The 25,754-nt window shown below is 31.0% G+C and overlaps 1 protein-coding gene across 2 annotated transcripts in view; it reads right to left on the bottom strand.

Annotated features, from left to right (window-relative positions):
- Positions 1–714: 714 nt before the first annotated feature.
- LOC112692913 (WNT1-inducible-signaling pathway protein 2) overlaps positions 715–25,754 on the bottom strand; it is a 163,807-nt gene continuing 138,767 nt past the window's right edge. The window contains exons 3-6 of one of the 2 annotated variants that reach the window (XM_025567737.1): positions 16,061–16,149; positions 13,961–14,090; positions 7,646–7,845; positions 715–1,459 (exon numbers count right to left, since the gene is read on the bottom strand). In XM_025567737.1, coding sequence (XP_025423522.1) covers positions 1,121–1,459; positions 7,646–7,845; positions 13,961–14,090; positions 16,061–16,149 — 758 coding nt within the window. In that variant the 3' untranslated portion in view covers positions 715–1,120. Of the gene's footprint in view, positions 1,460–7,645; positions 7,846–13,960; positions 14,091–16,060; positions 16,153–25,754 lie in introns of both variants that reach the window. The other variant, XM_025567738.1, reaches the window with a different exon arrangement.

The following is a 25,754-nucleotide window of genomic DNA, read 5'->3' as shown; positions in this document are numbered from 1 at the left end:
ACGCGATGTCTACATGCGTATATTACATTAATATCGTATCGTAACTTTTGAATATAACGTCGTCCCGTAAGTTTTCAAAGTAAAAGTTGAAAATGTGTTATCTGTTAATCGATTAAAAATGATATTTTCACAAGTTAAATTTTAGAGAGATATTCATTGTGATAAAAAATGGACTACTCTCGCTAAACAGCTAAATTATGACCTCTTGAAAGTGATAATTACCGTTATTATTAGTGATTGTATTTTTAGCACGTCCAGGGTGTTCGAACAATATGGGAATCGTCGAATTTGGTCCATCAAGGAGCGGGGATGCAATGATTTATTCTTAACGCGAATCTTTTACTAGATAATTGTATGGTTACAACCGCGAAGAGCGAGCTAAATATAGTCTCATCGAAATATCATTGTCCTGCGTGTTCGTTATTCGAAACGAGTTAACGATTTTCGTTTGTTTATTACTTCGTAGCGAAACCGATAGTAAACGTCAAATGGAACGCGGTGCGTATTAATTTATAACGATCGGAAAAATACCAGTCGTTTTTTCTCGGGGCGATAACATTACTTTTTGGCGGCAAAAACCTTATTAAAAAAAAAATACATTACAAATCAAAACTTAGACGTTTTAATGATTATGATCATAAGTGTACGTAAAAATATCGTATAATATTTTTATAATGGTCGTAATAGTTTACAACGCTATAACAATAATTATATTAATAATAATAATAATAATAATAATAATAATAATAATAATAAATACATCTAACGTTGAAAACGTTTTTAAAAACTCCGAATCCTGCGCACTCTCACTCCATCTCACTCGTTCTTTCGCATCCTTCGTAATAAATAGTGTATAATACTATTAATGAGTGAACTGAATTGATGTGTATGTGTGTGTGTGTGTGTTTGTGTGTGTGTACGTGTATGTGTGTATGTGTGCGTGTCTGCATTCGAATGCATGTGCGCGACGCGAACGGCTTCCGGAGAGACGTCGAGAAAAGAAAATCGGAAAAAATCGGAAAAAAAAGGATTTGTACGCCGAGGACGCCGTTCACAGTTCAGCCAAGTCGCGGGCGGCCGGTTGCTGGGGTCGCGCTGCGGTTCACGGCCGCCGCCGTCGTCAGTCCGCGTGCCGCCGGCACGTGCACTTGACGATCCACTCGACGTCCACGTACACGCTGTGCACGTAGTCGTCGGCCGTGGCCGAGAACGGTCGGTGCACCGGTTCCCACAGGTCGTCGCCCGGAACCGCGCCGTCCAGCCTGTCGTGTCCCTCCACCGGGCTGCGGCACAGGAACTCCACCTTGACCGTGGTGCTCAGCTCGGGCGCGCACTCCACGTGCGCCGGGCACGCGCCGCCGCACCGCTTCGGGTGGAACGTCTTCCGGCTCCGGCAGTCGCCGAACTTCAGCCGCATCGGCGCCATCGACTTGATCGTCGCCTTGCACTCGTGACCCTTCTGCGTTAAAACAAAAAAAAAAACAATACACGATCACAACGGGAACGAAAACGGTCGTACCGCGTTTCCAAACGCCCCCCCGCACCGTTCACCGCAAATGGGGCCCTACCACCACTTTTGGTATTTCTGTTCGCCTGCCGTGCCTAACAAATCGTCGACTATCGGTTAGGTTAGGTTACTTCATCAATGAACACGAAACGTTCCTAATCCCCATCCCGATGTACAACGAACATGGTTTTTTGTTTTTCATTCGGTAATCGTCTAACGGTTTTTTCGTAAACGAAACACAGTTTCAACCTCATGGCATTAGTCGTTTTCCAAAAATGTGAACAAATAAACTACTACAGTTTTGCTTTGAAGCTGTATGAGCACGTGCAAATACGTACAGTGTGCAGCAACAGCCCGACAGCTGATTGGTAATCATCAAACCAAGGACGGTAGCCGATTGGGCTATTGCCTCCAACCTAGGGTTGGATAACCTTAGGTTATCACGTGTTCCGGTTATTTCTCTCGTTGTTATATATTCAAAATAAATATTAAATCTACGGCAGGTTGTTGAAAAAAACAAAGAGAGGGAAATGCGAAAGAAAAAATATGAACATCATAAACAGTATGAAGATAAATAAATTTCCTTTTTCGTTTTATATTTAAATAAGATAAAGAGTACATTTTCAATTTTTACTTGATACTATATATTATATTTCTTTATTTATATTTTTCTTTAAATTTATAGAGTACTAATTACGTTGATCGTACAACGAAATAATGATTAAATGAATAACAACCGTTGCGCTTGTAAATTACCTGCACAAAAGTTTTATTTTTGACAAGCTATTTGTACATGTATGACTTTCCGATCACGTGTTTATAAATATTTAATATTGTATAAAGAATGGTTTTTGTGTTTTGCGATATTCATATAAATTATTAAAAATCGGCCTTTGCCAAAATAAAAATATAAATATACACACCCTATGCCTGCATTGGCCTAGTCAGGGTCGTAATTTATCCATAAAAAGTCAAACCACCACTCGAAATCGATTTATGAAATAAAAAAAATTAAAAATTTCACTAGAACTCGATAAAGGACGTTACTTATATATTATCTCATTAAAAAAGGTAACGTATTTGTTTTAAGATAATATATTTTTTAATATAATGTGAATAGTATTCGATTTAGAAAAAAAATCTGCAGAAATGTCGTTTTAAAATGTATCGTAATATTGCACTGTATCATTGATTCTAAATAATATCTGAGCTCATTGCCTGTATATTTATATTTAAAGTAATTTGTATTATTTCTTGTTGATATAAATTTAGGTTTATAGAAAAAATAACCAATATATATATGTCTATTAAAAAGTTAGTAAAATATTTATATTTTCATTCACTTTGAACTTAAGAATCATTTTTAGATTCTGAGGCGACCGATGGATGTTTTTAATATATTTTATGTAAAGTAAATTAAATTAATTTAATTTTTGCTTTTTATAAAAACTTGTTGAGTTTATAATGTATAATAATATATAAGATCGTTAAAATATTGTAATATTCGTTATTATTAGTAGGGTTGACAAAAAAAAAAAAAAAAATTAGTGAAACTATCGTAAATCGGCTAACCCGTTCGCTGGAGGGAGTATGGGAGGTTGTTGTGCACCGGAGGACATGTTATGGGAATGTAAACGCGAATTCGACCGCGGTGGTTCTTAAAAAAAAAAACCGACTTTTCGTATAAATCGTGAAACGTACATTATCGTTTCGAATATACTAGAACGATACGTCGACCAAAATTTATTATAGCAACCCTATATACTACGGATAAACGCATGTATTAAATGTCCCTAAGTTTATATTTGTTTGTTTTTGACGATCGCTATTTATCGATTGAAAGAATAAATAAAGACAAAACGGCGTATTGATTGTAAAACATTTATGGGGCTAACTATAGTATAGAAAAGAAATTATGGGTACTGGGACACTTGATATGAGTAGAAAATAATTGACAAAAAAGTGTTTTGAAGGTAATTTTTTGCTGCATGATGAAATTCAAATAAGTAAATCGTATATTTTTGAAACTATCATCATAGTAAACTCCAATTAGAATGAAATAATCGTTTTCAATACCATGATATTATAGTTTGCTTCTAGTTAGTGCATGTAAAAGCGGAAATAATATTGGGTCCATTAGTTATTGAATGCTTTAGTCTTGAGACAGTCAAGATGTCATAACTGTAGTAGATATTAAACATAAAATACGATGATGGTAAAATACATATAAAGTATACTTGAGCACACATAGTTGGTGTAATAATATGTCGCGGTGATGCTTCGCACTATTGCGACGATAACAATTTGGAAACGAGAACAAACGGAAACTGAGCGAATATATCTAAGCTGGACAGTTTAGAAGTGAGAGTTATTGGGACGTTATATGAAATGAGTACACGCGTATGTAGTTTTACACAAAGGCGGCTAAGAAGAATGTGCGGTCAAAGAGACGACTGCGGGAAAGGGATAGGGTGATATATATATATAATTGTATACCGAGTACCAACTATACATGTAATAACTTAGTCCAAGGGACGGTGGGTACACTATAGGATCTACGACAGAAGCCAAAATAGGTTGGCAGGTAAAATAGATATTTCTCCAGAAGTCTAAAGTCAAAAAGGTTTTCAAACAATTCACCCGATGACGTTTAGAACCAACCGGATACGAGGAGTTCGACAAGGATAGTACAATATTGTGTGCTTCGCGTACTACACGAGAATGTTTGTAATGAATGCGTACAATAGTTGCGGCCATGAAATGAATAGTTGTGTAAGAGAAACCCCGGGGTGACTTGAAACGAAAGACTTTGGAGTGGTACTCAATTCTATGTAAATTTATAAAATCCATAAAACATAGTAATTGTTTCTTGCTGCAATTGTGTTATGACAAAAGCAAAACAATGAAAAATATTACAATAATTCGTTTTTTTGCGTACATTTTATGAATCCCAGAGATGAGTCACCTTTCCGGATACACATAAAATAACAATATAACTATAAATAGCGAGCGAACCTCAGGAAATATTTAAACTACTATACATTGTAGTACTACTATACGCACTCTAAAACCATAAAAAAATATAAGGGAATTCAGTGATAGCCAATAAAAAGTTTCGCAACGAAAATTATTATTATTTTAACATTTGGTTATTCAAATATTATTGACGTTCATCTTTATTATTTTTAATATACGAACAATGTGTATTGTATATTAGTTTTTTTTCTATTATCGCATACATCCATCGGACATATTTTCAACTATAAATGCTTTTTATTTCATATTCAACGTTGTAGATTTCTATCATAAAATGTTATCATTACACACGCGTAGTGCGTTTTTCATTAAACATATATAAATAATGTTAAATTAGTTAATGCCTTTTGTTTCGTAAAGCGTTATACGAGAACATTTTTATAATGTATTAGTGACGAAAAAGTTTGAATAAATGACATTATATTTCGACTTTAAAACGAATAAAAATATGTTCTCCACGATCGTTATATCGGTGAAAGTTTTATCGCTAATGCTATACCTAACTTTTATACGATTTTGAAAAGTGCATAATAATAAATCGTACGGTATGTGTACATAAATATATATATATTATAATAATTTGTGTGTATAGGAAATAAAAGAATAAGCTAATTTCTATTCACATTGAATCCGAAGCGTAAAAGTTGTTGACTTTTCGGACTTGAACTGAAATATTTTTGATTCATTGTCTTTCTCCTTCTGCCACCGTTATTTCCTTTTAGTACGCCCATTAGTTTGCGCTGCCAAAAGCAACTTGTCTGCACAAATAGGACAAGCCCGCGTTCCAATAAAAGGTAAACACGACCCACGACAAATACTGTGGACGTGACATGCAAGTAAGGCATTCTAATGTTCTCTTTTCCTTCGGATCGTCACATTGAAACAGATGTTCCAGTCGTGAAGAATTGTACTATTTTCAATTTTCCAACAGTAGATGAAGGAAGGAAGAGGGATTGAACATGAATAATGGAATTTGTATTAAAAAAAAAAAAAAATAAAAATATTTATCAAAATGATAGAAACGTCGACCGAACATTACAATATTACGGTGATGATGTTGCACGTGCTTTTTCATTTTACTCCTATATACGCGATTCCTTCCAAATATAATACTATGCAGGATATGTCATTATTTTATTTCAATAATTAACCATTTAGTTTTACAATTGTTATACGCACAATATAGATGTAAAAGATAAAACGATTTTAATTTTTTTTTTTTTTTGTAATTGAGCAAGTTTTTTACGTAATGTTGATTAGTTTTTTCTAACAAATATGAGTGAATAAATTGCAGTATAAATATAACTTAAACGTGATTTATGTAATTAATTAATCAATCACACACCTCGGAATCAAAAATTATTTATAAATCTAGTGCGCATGTATATCAGGTCAATGGTGTCTATGGTATCTATAGTGTATCGTTTCACGGACACTGCATTAGTGTATGAAGTTAGTCAAAACTAAAAACAGTTAATTTAATCTCAGCTTATGAATACATTGTTATGAGTAAAAACTAAAGAAATATAGTATATAAAAGTGACAATATATAGTTTTATATTATTTCAAATATCATTCTCGTATAGTGGATTTTTAATAATTGTGCAAACTGAAAATTAAATAAAGCGAAAGAAGAAATAATGTACATTTTAAAAAAATTAATTCTATAAATGAACATTGAAATCCACGGTTCAATTATAAAATTTAGAAATGTATGACTTATTTTTTTTAAATTTTATTTTTTCGTTTCTTCATTGTATTTTACATATAAATTTATATTTTTTAAAAACATAATTGAAACAATGTATTTTATTACTTTGCACATTAAATAAAAGTTATAAAAGTATAAAACTATAAAAGTTATTTGAATTATAACAAACCTTAAAACAAAAATTTATTTATAAGTTATTTGAAATATATAGTATCTATTATGAATTGTAGAAAATAAACTAATATGGACATTTTCTATCAACAAATTTCCTTCCAGTTTTTCGAAAAGATCTAATTGAAACATTTGAAAAATAAAATAAGAAAGTCGAAACCTAATGGCACAACTATTTGATCTTAAATATATCAACTCTTAAAGGAGAAGACCTTTAACTATATAGTATTTTTTTTCTACACAACTTGGTCACCAGACCTCCGAGAAGATCTTTACATGTCTTATTTGTATGCACACCAACTGTCAACTATGTTCTTTATAACTGTTTAAAATAAAGAACCTCTGTCGTTGGGGTTTATTTACGGACTTGGCTGATTTCGTTACTCAAGTGCAATGGAATTATAATATCCAATTACAAATTTTGTACAAGTTTAAAAAAGTTACAGTATCAGTTCATCAAATCTTGTGTTTGTTTCTCTTAATTTCAAGCTCACATTATTCATGCAATAATTATAACTGTGCTCTTTTATTTAGTTTTCAAGAATACAAAGTTGCAATGATTTACTCTCAAATCTTTATAATCCAAAATGTCCTCCCTTAAACAAGAAGGAAGGTAATCTGTACTCTTCTTGTATTTCACTTTTTTTATTTTCTTTTTATTTATTTTTTTTTCTAGGTTATTAAAAAATAGAAAAATGTAGACTATTTAAAACTATAAATAATGATTATTACAAATCCTGAAAATAAGTTATTTAAATACAAAAAAATCTTAAATTGTTGTGGTTTCTCGTGGTTTGTGTATATTTTAAATGAAATTAATTTTGTTGTTCTTGAAATAACCGATCTAATTGTTTGTAAATGAGAACAATATTTTTATCAAGTACAAGTGGTGAACTCACAACGGAAATTCCGTGAAAAAAAATCTCCCACTCGTAATTACGTAATATAATTTTATAACAATGATTTTGATTTATATACCTAGGTATTTGGCAACAGGTTAATTTATTTTAATGTCAAGTAAGCGACAAAAAACCAGCCCACCTTATGTGTGTACTTTACTAATGTGAATCTACGCCGAATTACGCGTATGCAAAGTAAAGATAACAAATACATTTGATGACACAGCCCCACTCCTTTATCATTATAAATTGTTGGAGTAAAATATTATCTTACGTGCGTGTACTTACATTTATTTGTAACAATAGACTCGGTATGCTTACCCTTATGTGGTGGTGTCTTGCATATTTAGCATTCACTAGTGGTGGTGAGTGACACGGCCTTATTTGGCAAAGTCTGGTTTCGTTATTAGGTTTGCATGCTTCATTTGCATTAGACATGCGCCTCGAAAGTCCCAGACCACACTGCGATGAACATTCCGACCACGGAGTCACCAACGCTTCGCAATTCGGTGGCCTTTCCACTGAAAAATATAAAACAAACCCTTTAATCTCTTCAACTACACCGTTGTTGAAATTCCAGTATTATTAAAATACGGAATTGTCATCGACATAGTATCATAAAGTAGGTACATGTATTTAAAAAAAAAATTGTATCCAAACAACGTTTTTAACTCAAAATCATCTGAACTCTAGCGTTGATCATTATTCTAATTAATACATAACAATTCCGAGACATTTCGTATGTAATATTGGTTAAAGTTGGTTAAAATATTGGTAAAAAAAAAAATCCAACGCAACACGTATTGTTTATAATATTTAGTATGTATACAGATTGCCAGACTTGGGTAGTATTCCGAATACAATATTCGGAATACTGTATTCAGAATACTTTTTAAGTATTTCGAATACTTTTTGAATACTTTTTTTGAAAGTATTCAATAAAGTATTTTGAATACTTATAACGAGTATTCTGAATACTGTATTTTGAATACCATTAAATCATCTCTTTTTTAAATGATTTTATTACTTCTCCGTCGTATCTTGTATAAGCTAATATCAGGTATTTATTATTGTTATAAATCATAAACTATAACAGTTCTGTAATATAAAAATACAATAAAATAAAATATATTTAGCCTATAATTTCTGTTGAGTGGACATCTATTATTTTCACAGTATGAAAACTAGAAATATTTTAAAAGTATTCAGAATACTTTTGAAGTATTCTAAACAATGTATTCGGAATAAAATTTGTATAAAGTATTTAAATACATATTCGGAATACTATTTTTGTAAATATTCGAGTATTTATTCTAAATACTTTTAAAAAGTATTTTACTCAAGTCTGCAGAGTGCATCATATTAATTAGATGGATTTAGATTAGGTGTTAGTCAACCTCGTGTGGAGGTACATAAATGAAACTAGGAATGTTGTATATTGGTAGATCAATGAAGTTTTAGTAGGCACCGTGGCTTTCAAACCTGTCGTTGTGACGTAAAATTGTTGTATAAATCTTAATTCTAAGAAATTTCTTGCAGCATTACTAAACGCCTTATCGTGTGTGTCTGTGGAGTGCCCACTGTAGTATCAAACATATTGTATTCCACACATTAACTAAATTTGTTGCAGAATCTTGTAAATAGATTGAACATTTTGGTTATACTTATATTTTTCCTTTTCAAAACTATCCGTTTTTTTTTTTTTTACTGCACACCTAGTACCTATGTTTATAAATTTCACGCGGTTTTCACCACCAGACATTTAGTAAAATATTTTAATTGTTTTCCATTTTTATAAAGTCCGCTCTACGCTTTTCGTCTTTAAATAAAACTTTGTAAAAGATTTATCGTGGGCCTTTTAATCTCATAAATTGTTCGTGCCAAACTTGTTGGGACACCGCGGGCGTTTTATCAATCAATTCTGTGTTCGGCGTGCCCAAGGTTTATCCGGTCGATTGAATTCAACCTCGGTCCCGTAAGCACGGCGCATGTCCCGAAGTGACAAGAACCTTAAAAATTCATCAAACACACGGTTAGATTATAAATTATTCATCGCTGGCCATTACTTTTTCCGGACCATCTGAGGTGGTGACGGATCTGGAGCGGTGCATAGGAATTATTAATGATATGTGTTCAACATACTACGCGGACGTGCCGGGAACAAACCATTGGGACCGAGGAAGGGTGGATGAAGGAAGAAAAAGAAAATGAACCATATAGAACGCGTAGTGGCTACACACACATACTCAGACGTACACACATAAACATATATATATATATATAGACGTAATACACGTAAAAGAAAGTCCAGCGAACGTTAATTTGAAAAGGCGTCCCTCCACTACGTATTTCTAGCTGTTCCCATGGTACGCACTAATAAATGATTCAAATCTCCTTCATATCCTCTGCCGCGTGGTAGCACACCCCTAATTTAAGTTTTAATCCCTTCACGTTTCCAGCACATTAGTCTGAACACTAAGCAGTACCACGGTCTACGGCATGACGTCGGTTATGATATGTGACGCGCGTACGCTTAATTACCAACGTCTTGGCTGCGCTACTAACACAGACGAGCCGTGATATTATTATAACGCGACGCGGGATAAAAAATAAAATAAACGGCCGGTGGATTTCAAACGTAAATATATCGTAAACGCGATGTTGAATACAATATGTTCGTGAGCAACACGCATCCATGTATAACACAGCGCGATTAAAATAACGATTTTAAGATTTTATTCGCTTAAAAAATATGTACATCTACTTGTTATATGTACCATTAACTGTAGTCAAGAAAGAGAAAACAGTGAAAATTTAGTTTGTAAAAGTTTCCTTGTATGGTGTTAGCACACGGTTCAGATTTAAATACAAGTATACTTTTGCTTTTATTTATCCTTCTAGATTACTTTAAGATTTTGGTTGGTTTCTACAAATAATATAAAAAATGAATCGAATAAAAATAAAATCAAATTTTGTGCTATTTTCAAGCGATAATATCACTTTGACGTGCGACGGAAAAGGAAAATGGATTTTGGGAAAAATTTAAATGATGATATTATATATACGATATGGGGTGTAAGAAGTGGAAGTTTTCCTTTATACTTGAAATAATTCGAAAAATGATCGAAACGTAATTTACTATATAATATACTCGTAATATTATATAATGGAATTTAAACAATTTTTTTTTGTAAATCATTTTAATAATTTAAATAATGTTAGTAGCAGATTATTATTTTATAAACATTTTTAGTTTTAATTATTTAATCACATAATTACTTATAAAACTAACTTTTTACATGTATAATATACATTGTATGTATGCATAAGTAATTTTTAATAATAAAAGACAATCTTACATATTATATCAAATTGTTATGTTTTTTTCATTGGTTTAGGAATTTTAAACAGTCGTAGGAAAAAAAAGAGAATTGCTACTATCTATTACTGATAATTAGTTTTAGCTCATAAGGTATTATATATCGTTGAAATGTTTTTAGATTATTTGATTTTCAAATTATGCATTTTATTTACTCAATTATTTTTAATTAATTAATTTAATTAATTCTTTTAAACCCATATATAATCTGAAGTATCTATATATTCGCTTCGTATTATTCGATTTTCAAAATTTAATTCTTAGAATAATACTTCAATTGAAATTTATTATTTTATAAATAATCTAAGTTTTTATGCAGATCAACATATGATTTAATAAAAGATAGTTTTAAATTTTGGGTAAAACAGTTTCTGTTTAATGTTAAAAAATAATATCTTCAACAACAATATAATTTAATGTATTTAAAGAAATAACTTTAAGTTTTTTGTGAAAAATATAAACACTTTTTAAGTTATTTCTTGCAGGTTAAATATGAATAAATTTTTCTTATTAGAAAATATTTTATAATTCATTAACTTAATGTTGATTAATTTTGAATTTATTTATGTGTAACGTGGTTTATCAATTATCAGATATATTTTTAAATACTCGTATAATAAAGTCGAAATACGGTCGATCCTGAAGTATAAAGACTAAAATTTTTTTAAATTTACAGTTTAAGAAATGATGTACATTTTTGTTACTTTAATTGAGTAATATGTCAACATTTGAAAATTATGCTTGTAAAAAAAAATTGTAATGATACATATATTTGAAAATGTTTTCACTGAAGTAAAACGAACTTATGAAAAGTCATACTCATCCGCTGTAAAGAGTTCATATAAAATTGTTCATATAATTGAAGTATATAATGAAGTTAGTATAATGAAAGTTATAAATTATAAAATATGATAGTTGAACGAAACACAGAATGTCGAACAGAATATGGGTTTAAAATACATGTGTAGCAAATGCAGTCTAAAATGTAATCTCATGGGATCAAATAGTATTTCGTTTTCACTAAGTTTCAGTAAATTTACTGTATATTCGTCATGTAGTATAGATTTTGATGGTACAAAATTAAATATTCATCCTAAACAGGTTTCATGTTATTATAATTTCCGTGAATCAGCGAATTCCCATGGATAAGTACATGTAAACATTCGCTACACATTTATAAGATACACATATTACGTAAAATTTAATAAAAAAGTATGCATAAGGTATATTCAGAAAATGAAATTGTAATGTAATGTATTTTCCTAGACGATAGGTTGGTTTCAATAATGAGCACAACCAGTGATGGATTATGACAAAATATAATTTACGGATTGACATTCAAATCGTGATGTTGCAAAAACCGCACAGCCACTATGGATAAAAATCCCTGCTGCGGCTGCAACAGAGAGATAATAATGTATAGTATACACTAATATAACAATAACAACATTTGTGTAAGCAACGAGCGTTTCCGTTTGTTCGGGTTTTCACGCTTCCGAAATAGCTGTGTCATATAAGCACATCTCCTGCTGCGGTTGTACTATGGTTGTGTAGTATGGTTGTTTGGTATACAAAGACTCGTTGAGCAGAGCGGTAGGGCATTAAGGATTTCGTGTGGTGAAATTTCGCAGTATTTTAAGAAGAATTTATTTAAATTTGAAATGTTTATAAGTAATTCACTGTTGGTAAGATGCTTGATTTTTTTTAATATTTGAAAGCTCAAAATAACCTGTTCCATTTCAAAACATCGATTCGTGAAGTAAAAACAAAAGACGAAAACAATGTATAAGTATAAATTAAACTTTTATAAAAATATTTATTACATTTCCGAATCGCATTTAAATAGTTTATACGAAAACATATAGATTAAGGAAATGGCATTGAAATGTGTGTTCAACGTTAAAAATATTACTCTGTATAATATCGTGTATTTAGTACAGGGATGAGAACCTTGAGAGAGAGTGAGAGATAGAGAAAAGGAGAATGATGGGAGGAAATAAAGAGCGTGTATGTGAAAGAGAATAAAAGAAAAGGATTTGCGACGTATATTTTAAGTGCTCCACTTGTGTGCACGCTATGGTTTTTAAAAGCTCTCTTCCTTTGGCCACCGCTTACGATTCCGGTTCGAAGAGTTCTTTTGAAATTGAACGTGACGTTGCATATAAGCACTGCACAAAGTTATGTCTATACGTATGCACGTATGCATTTGCGTGTGTGTGGGTTCGTAGGCCTTTTGCAATATCGATCGAAAGTCATCACCGCTGTTACTGAAAATACGTTTATCTATACGTCGTGTTTGAATAAAATACGCAGTCGGTTGATGGCCGATAAGATGTAGATTTTAGAGATGAATACGTTAGCTGGTGATCGGGTTACCTCTCAGTAGTAACGTCACTTTTTTTCGGACATCACAAACAATAATAGTAGTGATATACGCCAATATATATTGATATATATATATATGTGTGTGTGTGTGTGTAAATCATTTACTCCGAGTGTTATCTCGTGGGTTTTATTTTTATACGAAGGACGGATATTGTTTACTTGGCATGATGATGGAAAATTCTGTTTGCCGTTGTAGAACAGTGTATACCAATAAAAATATGAGTTGATCAAAACAAGTGACATAGGTATAGAACAAACGTCAACGCGTGATAAAGTGGATCTCAAGTATATTTTGATCGTATTAAAACTTATGTATTATTTACATATCATCCAAAATACACGAGTCCTAATATCACAATATTTACTATAAAATACATAATCATTAAAAAAAAAAAATAACATTATAAACAAAACAATTAAAAATAAAATTGTTATACATATATAATTTACAAATGGCAACAGTTATAAATTATTACAATGCTTAATCAATTTTAGTTACAGACTAAAAACAGCATGGTTTTTGTTGGATAAATGCATCATTTGATTCACTAAATTAATTTTATCGTGATTATGGTTATCATGCAATTTAAGACTTATTTTTAACTTAATCAATTTTTTTTTATACAAAAAATTTATTAAATTGAAAATTATTGTATTTTCAATATATCAATTAAATCGTTGGATTGGTTCAAGAATATTGATGAGCCGTACGTTGGAGACCATTGGTCTAAAGACTCTGAAGTTGAATTGATTATAGGAGCGAAAAAAGGAGTTACAACAATATGTCATTGATTAAATTTCTCAAAATATCATATAGGCGGTCACTCATTGTTGGTATTGCGAGTGAAAAATAATTAATTATTAGTACTTACTATTTACGTTGTCACACATCCATTCTCTGCAACACTGTCCGGGCACTTCGACTAGCCGGGGATGTCTGCAAAGTCCCTGAGGAGATATGTTCTCTTGCGGACACAACGATGCACAGGCATAAGTTCCGTTCTGGAAGAAAACAAATCAATCGATTGAACCGATGTAATAATAAGTTATGTCCAGATAAACACAAGCATATATTAGCGGAAACCTCAATAGCAACTTATGTCGTTGGCTCTCGTCCAAACATTTAAAAACGGTATACCGCCGAAAACAACTATTCTCTGAGTTTTCATATTTATGAAGGCATAGGCTTCATTTACATAGCCTTTAATACAATCCCATGGGATAATGCGACGCTGTGGGCAATTCGATTTTTGACGGAATTCAGTTAGCAGCGAAGTACAGTCACTGCATTAATGCTAAGATATACAATCATACGTACACCGCAGTAACCGCTTTGACCGTTCATATGAACACGAAACACAGTGGACGCGAAGTCTACAACGATAAACTCACCGCAACCGTTTGCACAATAAAACTGCTGATAAAATATCGTAAACCTTCAGCCAGGACAGTCGCAACAGCTGGAAATATCTTAGGCAGTATCAGAAACACGTGTAATTCCCAGCGGCTTGTTGCCAAACGCAGAAGCACGTCTCGTTAGTTGTTATAATGTTTTAAACAGAATATAATGAAGTATTTTTGTCGTTTCTTCTTCTCGGACCACGGGTTCTTCAACATCAATCAGGAAAATACTGTAATTAGGTCTCATTTTCCGGAATACAAGCGAATCAGGTGTTGATAACGGTAGAAACATAATAATAAAACTCATTGTTCATTTTTTTCATAATTTAAATGAACATTTTAATTGAAAATAAGAGTTGTATTCAAGATTGTGCAGTTAGGTCGGACGAAACATTAATGAAGTATATGAAAATACAAGTTGAAAATTTGTTTGAAAATGATACGACCCGCACGTAATATTATATATATTATCATAAGTTATTTTATTATTTCTGTAATATACTATAGCATGGTTTTTTGTTTTATAACGTAAAACTAATTAAAAATGTAAAAAACTATATAACCTAACCGAATTCGTGGTACATAATATGTAAATATGTACATATATATCATACTGATCGTCCTTTTTATATTACACTGTATGGAACTTATTTGGACTCATTACTCACAATGCTATCTCACACTCATTATTAATGATCAGTCGATAGCGAAGAGTTAATATATTCACCCCAGGGACTAGTTATCAGCAACTCTAAGGATTTAGTGTTCTACCATTCAAATGACTCAGAATTTAAGTCAACCTAATGTTGAGTTATTAGGTAAATCGCTTGTACTGATTTCTAGGAAAACGATTCGAATAATAGATCTTATAATAGACCGACATTATTTCGATATCATTCAACTAAAATCTTGGCTGGAATTTGTTGCAATGTACTAATTTACAATTTATAGTTAATCGAAAAATTAGGCTAGAACATTAAAATAAAAATAACAAAATTAAATATTCCGATCGCCATGGATGTTAGTATTGCATACGAATATGTCTTAAGAATAAAATAATAATTATAATATTGATGATTTTCAGTAAAACATTTGTAAATCTGATCGAAAATAATATTTAAAGTATGTAAAAACAAAGTTGTGGTAAAGCAATAAATATTTATATTTTATCTCAGCGTGTAGATTGCACGTAGTGTTACAAGGGTTTTAAAGGACATTTTTAAATTTCTTTTTCTGGGACTACGTATACTCAAAAACCTATTGTTTTTCAACAGTAGACCTTGTTGACACTTACTACACGTATTGGTCGAAATAATACATAAACCATACACCAATATAATAGTATAGTATGTAGTATCATATATATATTTTTTTCTTTTTTTGAGGTTTCATATAAGTGGAGGGATGAAAATATTATTATTGTGTCACAAATAAAACCCTGTAAACTTATTAAGAAGAAAACAATAAAAAAAAAAAAAAATGTTTGGCTTCACTTGTAATTTAAAATTTGAAGAGAAAAAAATTATGATATTATTACACTTCTATGAACGTACAGTATTTGATAACCTTACCTGGCAAGTGCACTGTGTTCTGCAGTCTAGCCTGAACGTTTCTCCGTTGTCGTAGGTTTTATTGTAAACCGTACACGGTAAGCCTTTTACTACTGAAAAAAAAGAAAAAGAAATTATAATAAACATTTTTGCGCTAATTTTCAGCGATAATATTCCAAGTTTAAATATTAATCGGATCCTGAATCACTTTCTTTATTATTATTATTATTATTAAAATCTGATGGAAACTTAACAGATGCTAAGTTCGGATCGGAGTTTTTGTAATAACAGTATAAATATTGGTTTTCATCAAGACAACAAAGCTAACGCAGTTGGATAAGATAAGTATTTATATTTTGAGGTTTAAATTGTACATAGTATTATTAAGGTAACGTATATTTCTAGTATTTATTTCTTGAACATATTTTATAGAAGATTATATTAAGTCAACAGTTCATTAACCGAGTGACTACATATCTTATCTAGGCGCCGCGAACCATTTGAATAAATGACCTTTTCAATGAGAATTTATAAATGAATATACTTCTCGAGAGAAGTAAGACTGATTTTTCAATGATGATTTTATCATTTTTTTTTTCACGTCAAAACTTCTTCAGATAGTAGATCTGCATCTAAAGCCTTGTTGAACCTGACCGTCATATGTTCGAAAATCGTGATAATTTCACTATCATATAAAAAACGATAAATAAACCAACATAATACAGTTCGTTATAAAAATTTCAGATTAATATGATTAAAAAACAATTATATCGTGCTCCATCACAAAGTTTATCATCGAATTTTTAATTTTTTAATAATATAATAACTATATACCACCTGCACGCACCTAAACGTGCACACATTTAAAATAATAATAATAATAATAATAAAAAAATAATAATGTTCATAAAAATAATCAAACTTCACGAAAAAATGTTCTATAAAAAAAACATGTCGAATTTTATCGAAGAAAGCATAAACTATAATTGAATGCATGAATAACGATAGAAATTTGACCAAAGTGTCAACAATGAATGTGGCCGATTTAATTAAATTTTATTTATTCAAAATGAAAAAGACAATCTATACGGCATAATTTGTACAATAAGTCGTGATAATAATACATATTATATGAAATATAACACGAGTCATTTGATAGAGGAAGTGGCAATCGCCGAATTCCGTCCCGGAGACGGAGCAACTACGTCCGAATTCCGTCCCGGGGGTGGATAAACTATGTCCGAATTCCGTCCCATCTAGTCTTGGACGGTATTAATATAAGTTTAATTTTATAGAACTTCAAGAGGCTTCACCTGACATCACGCGTATCGTTTTTTTGTATTATCGCAATTATTTGCAATAAAAACGTAAACGATTTATATACTATGTATTGTGTATACTAAAGTCAGGTGTCGTCTAAGTTTTACCAGCCTATTTCAAATCTAAAAAATAATAATTAAAAAAAAAAAAAAATTTAAATAATAAATAATTTAAATACTAATTACACATAACATATATTATACTTATACTCTTAAATTTATTAAAATACTTATATGACTGTCATATTTATACATAAATGGCATATACTGTAAGTGGAGTTTTTTTTTGCTCCGTATGTCAATAGTAAATAAATAAGGCTGTTTTGCCGGATTTTACATTTTTAAACATGCCAGCAAAGCTGCCAGTCCTAAGCCTGGAAAAAATGAGAAGGAAAATATTACTGCCAAATATATCATAGTTACAGGTAGTAGGACGGAATTCAGACATAGTTGCTCCGCCTCCGGGACGGAATTCGGTCTTCAGTTATGGAACCATAGGGGGCCCGGGACGGAATTCGGTACCAGCCGAGGAAGTCGCCCACTGGTAATACTCCATAGGCCGGTTTCATTAAAATGTTATTATCTTAGACGCAATAGCGGAAGGGCTGGGGGGCTAAGCACTCCCTAAATTTTGTATAGCCCCCCCCCAAAAAAATACTTATTTCATATATACACTAAATTACGGTATAATATGAAACAAATTGTAAATCTATTTTGCTCAGACACACCGAAAAATAATGCAAATATAATAAATAATGCAGAATATGAATATTTTTAGGAATGTACGTGTTATCCAACAAGTTTTTCCAAATTTATTTAAACTCCTTCAAGTAGCAATCACATTACCAACAGTCAGTTCATCCACTTGTGAGAGATCATTTTCGACAATGCGAAGGATCAATTCATATTTAAAGTCTACTATGGCTCAAAACCGGTTCAATGAATTAGACATACATAATATAGAAAAAGATACTGCTGTAGACGTTGAGAATATTTTAAACGAATTTTCTAAAACAGAAAGAAGAATAAAACTAATGTAATTTACTTTTTTTAATAATTTGTTTTGATTAAAACATACATATTTAATAAGTATTGTAAATTGATGATTTTGATTGGTACATTTAATGTGAGCGTAGCGAGGAAAATGTTCTTGTAATATAAGTGTCAATAAAGTGTTCGATATAAATCTGAGTTTCAGCCCCCCCCCCAAATCTCAAACACTATTCGTGCCTATGGTTGTTGCTTCCTGCACAATATGTTATGTCTAATCGGTATACATTTCGTATTAAAGGTATTTTTTTTTTATTTATTTTTTTATTTTTTTTTTGCACCCGAATTGATCGTTTACGTAACACGATAAACCGCGACAGGTGTGCAGAAATCGGAAGGATAAAAAATTAAAAAAACGAACGAAAACGTGTGCGCCCTCCGACTACGTATAATGCGGACACGCACGTAGACCCTAATTCGTTTGTTATCAATCACCGCATTGAAGTGTTGTTGCGCGCGCGTTCTGTTTAAATAATTTTACGACTATGATTGATGTGCGCGCGCGTAGGAAACGGGGACAAAAGTTTTGTCTTCTTACGCGTGTACGTGCGCGCGGCGATTGCGATATACGCGTGCATAAGTATTAATAACCGTAACGTGTGTGCGCAGCGCGTCGAGTGTGCGATATGAGTAATGACTGTTAATGAGGGACGTTACACGATAATACACGTGTTATGAACGGGCGCGTTCGCCGGTTTTTGTCAATCGGGTATAAATAATAGAATACCTGCTCGGTCACACCACCGATAGGCATAATAATAATAACTGCGCGCACCCCGAAATGGAGCGATCGCCATCGTATTATACGATACATTAAACTGCGTTATTGCGGCGCTGCGTGCAGGTGGTATAACGAGATTTATAAAACGTACGGTTTACGACACACGATGTATGGGTCGCACGCACGTATTATATTAATTATATGAGGATAAATTCTAAAAACCTAACGAACCGTGCGGTCGCTTATCACCTCGACGCGCGGGCGGCGGTTGATACAGTCGAAACGGTTTCTCGGTGTGACATTATTGACCGTCGCACTGCACACCGGCACAACGGTAACGACTTGGGTTCGGTAGTTATCGAGGGTTGCACACTGTTCTGTTCGCTCTCGCGATTTATAGCGAACCCGAATAGAGATCATATTTTATATTTTTTAAAAAAAATTAATTTTTTTCACTCTTAACCAATTTATTTTAAATAATGTTATATAACACAGCGTGGTTATTTATTGTTATTTCTTATTGTCTACTATGGAGTAGAAACGAAAATATTGGTGGTTCTATATATATATGTATATAGTATTTATTTAAATATTTTTTAAATATACATAGGTTTTTAGAATTTACCAATCAACTGAATAAATAATTTTTTTAATAATAATTATATTATATTATTATATATTATAATAAAAATTATAATAATAATTTTTTTTCCATATTTCAATAGGAAATTAATTAAAACCACTACAACAGGAATACTTTTCTAAAACTAATTTATTTTAAAATATTGCCAAAAAGGTTCACATTTTCGAAAAATTTCTATGAAATTCGAATCTGATAACCAATTTTTATTCATTTATTTATTTATTTTTTTATATTTGGATACGTCCGGACCATTCCAGTCGATCCTGAGTCTTACAAGCGTCTGAATCTTATATATTCGTGAGTTTCATAAACGGTGTCAACTGTATAATATTGTATGCGCTATAAAATTTTTTATTAATAGTTATTTTTGAAACTATTTAAAAAGGCACCATTTACGTGGGTTCAAAAGCATTTATGGAATTCAGAACACGATTTGTTTCTCGGATACAACATTTTATCACATATTTCTACTCTCGGATTACAAAATAAATCTATGGTAAAATATACGTACTTTGCGATTCATAATATTAAATAATATTATAATATTAAAAACACGAATCCTACAACATCGGTTGACTTTTTATACAATGGCATCGTGTCTTAAAAAACAGCATTTAACGAATAATATTATATAAAACAAGAATTGAAATTATTTGCTACTATAAGAGTATCATTATGCCAGTGCCTGCGGTTTGAAAACACATCTAAACGGTTTTAATCGCATTTAATTTGTAAGAAATACTAAAGAAAGTCCGCAATGATGTGAAATAGACGATTTTTGATTTTTTTATTTTTAATTTTATTTTTACTGAAAATCTATCTAATTGAATTGACGGAATATGTTATCAATGTTATTGTTTAGTAGTTTAAAGTAATTTAATTTAAATACATAATAATTACAAAAGTACTGCATAAATCTTTATTTTAAAATAAACTAGATTAGTGTAATATTGTACAGTTTGATTTATAAAAAAATAATATTCAGAGAGAAAAAAAACCGCAATAAAACTTAGATAGTATGTATTGTTTATAGATTTTTGGGATTAATAAAGATTGATACTTCGATTTTCTGATTTCATGTGTTCATGTATTCATGTTTTCAGTAGCACACAGACGTTTCGGATCGTTGTATTTATTTATACGCATCTATTACTCTTACACAATTGGAGTTTCAGCTCATTAATATCAATATAGACTTATAATTGATAAAACAACAATTTTATAAGATTTTCAGGTTTTCTATACAAGATCCGTTGCAAATTTCATGTTCAAAGTGTATTTTCCCGCTTTTATCAGCAAAATAGAATTGACTATGTGCCTTAAGTATTAATTCACAACTGTGAACACCGAAGTATGTTCTAATATATTGTTAGCGAAAAGGCTGAACATAACAGCTATTTGAATTAGCGACTCTTAGGTAATATATTTTATAATAACGTCTCGATAATTCTGTGATTATTAACGGTGAATTATTGATTTTAGCGAAAGATACACCTATACGGAAATCGAATGAATGTCAAAGAAAGAAACGCTCGTTAGGAAACCATTGTTTAAAAATTATAATAATACATAAGTATTCGATATCTAAATAAAATAACCGGAAACTATGTTGATTATGGTATAGTGCACGTAAAAAAAAAAAATAAAATAGTTAAACTTTTGAAAGTGTCAAAATATTTTTCCCTTTAAGTCGAATAAACCGTTGGGATAATATCACGTATCATCTGATTATATATAATAATTTTATTAGCTTCCATTTCTATCCCGGTACGTCATATTCCCAGAGTTCAATTTCGGAAATATTCTGTACACTGTACACTATCATTTTAAGCCTGCGGCGTGCTGGCATCAGACGAAATTCCATTGGCGACTTTTATCTTTACTATATATCTCTATCATGCGACTGGTTTCATTAAGTTTACAATACTACTCACTATAGGCCAACGATTCTCGAGACCAATGATTGTAGGAAAACCAAAATGTTCACCCAATTTTTCATGTGACCTTTTTGACAATAACGTTCAATGTTCACAATGGGTTTCACACCGTACTCTTAATTTTTTCAATTAATTTAATAATCTAAAAATTAGCTCTGTAATTTATATATATGTATATTAAAAAAAAAAAACATTCAAAATATAACAAAAAATTACTGGAATACCAAAAAAAAGATCAACAATTCTTAAAGCATTCACACCAATTTTTTAAACCATCTATAAATGGAAGAGATACAAATACTGGTAAATTATATTGCCGTATAGGTCTTTTATATTTGAAAACAATTTACTATTTATCTTAAAAAAAAGTTCTTAGTACCAGAAAGGGGTTTAGTGGATCGATTTATATTTCTAAAGATGTTTGATAATATTGTTAGAAAAGTAGAATCAAATTTCTTAATAAGGTAGGTTTAATTTTTCACTAAATATTTTAAGTGATTATAATTGGCATGAATTTCATTAAAATACCTATTTCGAACATAAAGAAATATCTCTAAAGTGTTCAGTACATTTTTCGAGTTGATACGATGAACACTCATAGAATAACAACATAATCTCATATCTACATCATATATATTCAAAATTCGTTAAAATACTCAATTTTATCAAAATTAATTCTTCGAGCACTTTGATTGTAAAATCATATCACAAATATATAAAACATTCATCTACTAGAGATTTGATAAAAATATAAAAAAAGTTAAAATGTTACATTTTTTAACAACGAAGTGTGTTCAGTGATTGTGTTAGAAAATTCCAACCTTTAAAGTTGTTAGTAATCTAACATACATTCAAAGTGGTTATTGTTATTGTTACTCTAAAACAAGGGCGGATCCAGCATCTATTTACGGTTGGGGAACTTTATACGAAAAATTATTATAATAAATTAATATAGCTGATTATAGGCATATATAGAATATAGGTATGTCTTGGGGTCTTAGAGGAGGGAGGCTTAGATCTCCCCCAAAAATAATGTATTAATATTGTACTAAAACTGTCAACCTTTGATTTTTCTTTTTATTATTTAGTTTTTATGAATATACTTCATTCTTAATATTTTTTTTCCCAACAGGAGTGGCACTTGCTACCAGTGCCTCTTTCCTGGACCATTCCATACATCAAAAATAACAGTTACTGTTATTTTCAATAATTAAAAAAAAAAAAAAAAAAACAGTACCTTTATCTGTACGCTATGCACTAGTGCAGTTAGGTAGTTAGGATGGCAACATTTTTGCTCCGACCGAAAAAAAGAAGTACTGCGAATTATGATTAATACCTATAGGAGGTAGTATAACCATAATTTAAAACTGAATATCGACATGACCGGGATTAACGATAATGCGATTATTTAAAATACTCGTATTGGAATAACACAATAACGGCATACAACAGCAACAGTGACAACTAACGAGAAAATGATTAAGAACAATAATAACCTTCTGAATCTCAGAACAAATGTTATTGACGTATTCTGTTCACTTGCACGTTCTATACACATTTATTTAGCAGTTACTTTTATAATAGTTAGTGAGAACGAGCGTTAAAAAAATAAATATTTGTAATAGTTACTTTTTCATCCGAGTAACAGACGGTTATTGCTGCTCGAGTGATAACTGTTATTAATCACTGTTACTGTTATTTTTCCCCATCAGTCGGGTCCGTGCATTCCAGAGAGATCGATGTAGAAACACCGTTTGTGTTTAAAATTGGAACGAAAACGTTTGAACTCGGACCGAGGAGAAACCGTCGTCGTTGCTTTCGCGTTTTGATGTTTTCACCCAACACATTGAGTCCGTCGCTAACCCAGACCACTGTGCAGTGTTTTTTTTTTAGTCGTTTGACGTGTCCCTCGTGATCGAACGAAAAACGAAAACAAAATCAGCATCACCAGCACACTTCATACTCGTCAATTTGGTATACCGATGTGAAGCTATAGATTTCTCGTTGTTCTGTTGAGAAAAAATCGGCCTTTGATGCCGTAGCGACGTACTCTCAATCGATACTCGTTGATATGTCGAAGGACGCCATTTTTCCTCATTCGATGGCGTTGTGTTTTGATATGTTTACCGAATTTTTCAGATTTTTCTGTAAATAATTCGCCGAAAGTCAAATCTTACAGATTTAATTGTTTTAAGCCGTTTGGCGTTTGAAAAAAAAATAATTGGTTTATTTATATTCTCCTTATTGTAACAAGTTTTAACATGATGTTATATGTATGTATATATGATGTATTGTTATATATGTTATACATATTTTGTATATGATGTGTTGCTATATATATATATATGTTATATTTATTATGTATATGATGCGCGACCGTACAAGGTGAAATGCGTTGTTTGATCGTGAAAAATATGCACGATAAATGCACATCGATGTTCCCGAATTATAATTTCAAGGCTCCAGCGCGATAATATTTTAGAGGATATTTACTATACTGTTACATTGTGGTAATTGTAGTTTTGCAGCACAGCAATACACACCTGACGATTATTTTGTAGTTCGATAAATGTGTAATTCGTACCTTAATCAGCTCATTTACGACTATCTATTTGAAATTTTTTTTTTTTTTTTATTATTGTTTAAGCATCAACTACAAGGTTATTAGCTTATATTTGAAATTGTTATCAGCAGAAAATGTAAATTTTTTTTTTAATCATAATGTGTAGTTATATAAGTCTTTGATAAAATATCTTATTATTATTGATTTGCAATATTAAAGACCGGTTACATCTGGTATAAAAAATACTGAATATTAAAAAATAAAATAAAAGAATACAATCGAGAATTGCTTACATTTTACACAAAGAAAATTTATTTTACTAAAACAAAAGTTGGAATTCTTTTGTACTTTTCGTCAGTTATTGTGCCATTATTAAAAAAGACATTGGGAATTTTGTGAAATTACCTAACTTATATATCAACTAACTGTTCGAGGGGCAGTTGTTAGTATTATAGCCACTTTTTTTTTTTTTACCGTTCAAGTGGTTACTATTTTCACCACATTTTAAAATATTTTTAATATTTTTTGGACGATGGTCAGCATACTAACCACTTTGTATACCTTATACTTGTATCAATCAATAAAATTGCCGTCAGTCTGATATAATTTACCTCGTTTTTAATCATATATTATCATTATCAATATTTTAATAAACGTATTTAATATTTTGGTAAATAGATATTGAATTAAAATCAAAAATTCAACAATCAAATTCAAATTATTTTATAAAAACTAATGAATAGTATTAATTGAAACTATTTACACTATATCAGTTTTTATAGTGACCACCGAAGTTTTTTAATTTTTATTTATACTTGTTAATATTTATAGATGAGTGTTATAAATGATGATGAATGTCAGTGGTGAAACGTCATAGGAGACAATGAGACAATGTCTACCCACTTTTAATACGGATACATCATTTGATTTTATTATATTTTATCTATTTTTATATAATATATCCTTTAATATTTATCATAGTTTTACTTTTGTGCCATACCGTACTAGTATTTTTAATATAGATTAGTTGCGGACCGTGCACGCGAGCTCTCGTCCGTTGTGGCGTAGTGGTTAATTCTATAGGTAACAGTATATTCAAATACAGATATAAAAAATTAATATTATGAGACGACGCGTTGCAGCGTCTCGTTTTTTCAAGGCACGGTGTGCAAGGGGAATAGGTTATTGAGTGGGGATTATCATTGTGCTATGAGACATGTCTCGCGTTCGTATTTATTATTTCATTTTAATATACATTATTGTAATCGTCATTGCTTTTCGCGTTGATGTGTTATCGTTCAACGCAATTTTATTATCGTAGTTATTGGTTGGTTTTGGGTTTTATTTTACGATTTATTTATTTCTGGCTTAATATTCGTATCTAAATATTAAAATATTGTACTATTGTTATTCGCCACTATGCCTGATGATTTAATTAAAGAAATATTGAATAATGGAATAGTAAACCACTCATACGAAAAA

This window comes from Sipha flava, unplaced genomic scaffold (assembly GCF_003268045.1).
Source record: "Sipha flava isolate LNK unplaced genomic scaffold, YSA_version1 78_pilon_pilon, whole genome shotgun sequence".
Lineage (NCBI taxonomy): Eukaryota > Metazoa > Arthropoda > Insecta > Hemiptera > Aphididae > Sipha > Sipha flava.
The sequence above is the reverse complement of the archived record's forward strand: the minus strand, read 5'-3'. Positions and strand labels throughout refer to the sequence as shown.